Source organism: Mugil cephalus, chromosome 12 (genome assembly GCF_022458985.1).
Source record: "Mugil cephalus isolate CIBA_MC_2020 chromosome 12, CIBA_Mcephalus_1.1, whole genome shotgun sequence".
Classification (NCBI taxonomy): domain Eukaryota; kingdom Metazoa; phylum Chordata; class Actinopteri; order Mugiliformes; family Mugilidae; genus Mugil; species Mugil cephalus.
In genome coordinates, this window is record NC_061781.1 from 2,654,497 (window position 1) to 2,656,859 (window position 2,363).

General features: G+C 41.5%; 1 protein-coding gene across 1 annotated transcript; it reads right to left on the reverse strand.

Annotated features, from left to right (window-relative positions):
* Positions 1-243: 243 nt before the first annotated feature.
* Positions 244-1,496, reverse strand: LOC125017963 (trace amine-associated receptor 13c-like). The gene is made up of 2 exons (XM_047601537.1): positions 1,324-1,496; positions 244-1,054 (listed from the first exon to the last, which is right to left on the reverse strand). Exons 1-2 carry the CDS (start codon positions 1,494-1,496, stop codon positions 244-246), a joined length of 984 nt encoding a protein of 327 aa, XP_047457493.1.
* Positions 1,497-2,363: the final 867 nt, after the last annotated feature.

Consider the following 2,363-nt stretch of genomic DNA (forward strand, 5'->3'; position numbering starts at 1 on the left):
TGAAAAAAAAATCTCTGTAGCAGAAATTATGTTCACCTGGTTGAGGCAAATCGTCCTTAAAACAACACTGCTGGACACAAATGAAATGAAACTATGAAAGACTGCTAGAGAGGGGAAAAAAGCGCTCACTTACACACAACAGATTAAACTGAAACATTTGAATGTGATCATTGTCTCACTGAACAACATGATCATAAGAACATGTCAGTATCTGTACATTTAGTTGATCAAGTTCCACATTCTCTACATTATGTTGGTGTCACTGGAACCAGGCTTCAGTATCTGCAGAGTGACAATGAGTTTAATAGCTTTTCTAAAGCAGGGGTAAAACAGTGCATAGATTAAAGGGTTTAGACAAGAGTTGAAATACAACAGATACAAGATAAAAGTTATATACGAGCTACTGACTGAGTCATTACCGGGAAGAGCAACACAATAATATGGAGAGAAGCATATTAGGAAGACAACTACAAGAACACCAAGAGTCCTGGCTGCTTTCAACTCAGATTTCTTTGTCAGAGTCAATGAAACCTGGACTGTGACGGCTACAATGTGGGAGCGCATGGCATGAGCCTGAGACACAGCTACCACAAAGACTCTCACGTATAGAACTACGATGACAGTGATGGGAACAATAAACGTTAAAATAACATCAGTAAGACCTTCAGTGTAGGTCATCGAAACGTCACATTCTCCGTAGCAGGTTTTATTCTTACCTAGTTGAGTAAAATCATCCTTTGAAATGAGAGAGGTGTAGAAAACAGAGCAGAGCCAACACAGACAAACGCAGAGTTTAACTCTCTTCTCAGTGATTCTGGAGGAGTAGTGCATGGGGTCACAAATTGCAACATAGCGGTCGACTGATATGAGCACCATGGCTCCTATTGAGGCACTGGTAATCACGTAAGAGACATAATTATACAGAGTACATGCGAGATCACCAAGAAACCAGCAGGTTGTGTTGAGGATTTCTACCGGCATCAACAAGAGGCCAACAAGAAAGTCTGAGATGGCCAGAGAGAGGAGGAGGATGTTAGTAGGAGTGTGGAGCCTCCTGCAGGGACATACAAAAAAGAAATAAACCAGTAAATCCTCATGACATTTCCAAAAAAAATGACTTTGAATGTTTACTGATATTTCACACCTGTACCATATGAAATGCAGACACATAAAGCTAGTGAGGTCACAATAGACGGAAAGTTCATTGTTGTAAAACATGATTTCAGTTTTTGGTAAAAGTCTAATTCCTCCATGTCGATCACTGCTAGCTCAAAGACACTTCACATTAAAACCACAGTAGCTGTAAAACAAAACACTCTGTGCCTGAAGTGAGAGACTGAGATGATGACGACCAGATTGAGGACCACGGTCAGCACCGAGATGGAGGACAGCACGATGTGAAGGAGCACAAGTTCAGAGTGAGGAGACGCTGGCTTTTTGCAGGAGCTGTTGAAGAGCTGTGGAAAGCAGAGGTCTGCTTCATCCTTGGTCTCCATCTTCAGTACAAAAACGTTAGGTAACAGATGACACACTCTAACCCTCCTCTTTCTCATTGGTCATTACACACTTCACTCCCTCACTCACTCTGCCAAGGGAAAAGGGTCTGACCCAATATTTGCAATGTCTGTGCTAAAATATGAAATTAAATGAAACACACACACACGGGGCGGCTATGGCTCAGTAGGTAGAGCGGATTGTCCATGAACCGAAGGGTTAGAGGTTCGATCTCCCTGAGTGTGCCATATGCTGAAGTGTCCTTGAGCAAGATACTAAACCCCTAGTTGCTCCTAGTGCAACTGGCACTGGTGTGTGAATGCATGTGTGCTTGTGTGAGTGAATGGGTGGATGTGTCTCTGACTGTAAAAGCGCTTTGAGTACCTTTGAGTAGGTAGAAAAGCGCTATATAAGAGCAAGACCATTTACCATTTACACAAACTATTCAAACTAGTGTAACTAAAGCCATAGAGTGTGAGTGTAGGTGTGTGAATGTGTGTGTTGGGTGCACACCATTAAGATGTTCCTGACTCTGTTTGTATGGGTGCAGGACATGAAAACATGTCAGAACAATTACATTTGTGGAGCAGAATATTTGATTCTCCCCTGCACATTCATGGTCATACAGTCAGGTCCATAAATATTTGGACATCGACACAATTCCAATCTTTTTGGCTCTATACACCACCACACTGGATCTGAAATGGAACAAACAATATGTTCTTTAACTGCAGACTTTCTGCTTTAATTTGAGGGTATTTACATTCAAATCAGGTGAAAGGTGTAGGAATTACAACAGTTTGTGTATGTGCCTCCCACTTTTTAAGGGACCAAAAAGTAATCGGACAAATTAAAATATCATAAATCAA

What these genes read in the sequence shown, in the direction of transcription:
- LOC125017963 (XM_047601537.1), bottom strand. Translation starts at nt 1,496, where the DNA reads ATGGAGACCAAGGATGAAGCAGACCTCTGCTTTCCACAGCTCTTCAAC. An exon ending in ATCTCAGTCTCTCACTTCAG is followed by an intron (nt 1,055 to 1,323) that starts GCACAGAGTGTT and finishes ATGTCCCTGCAG; the next exon opens with GAGGCTCCACACTCCTACTA.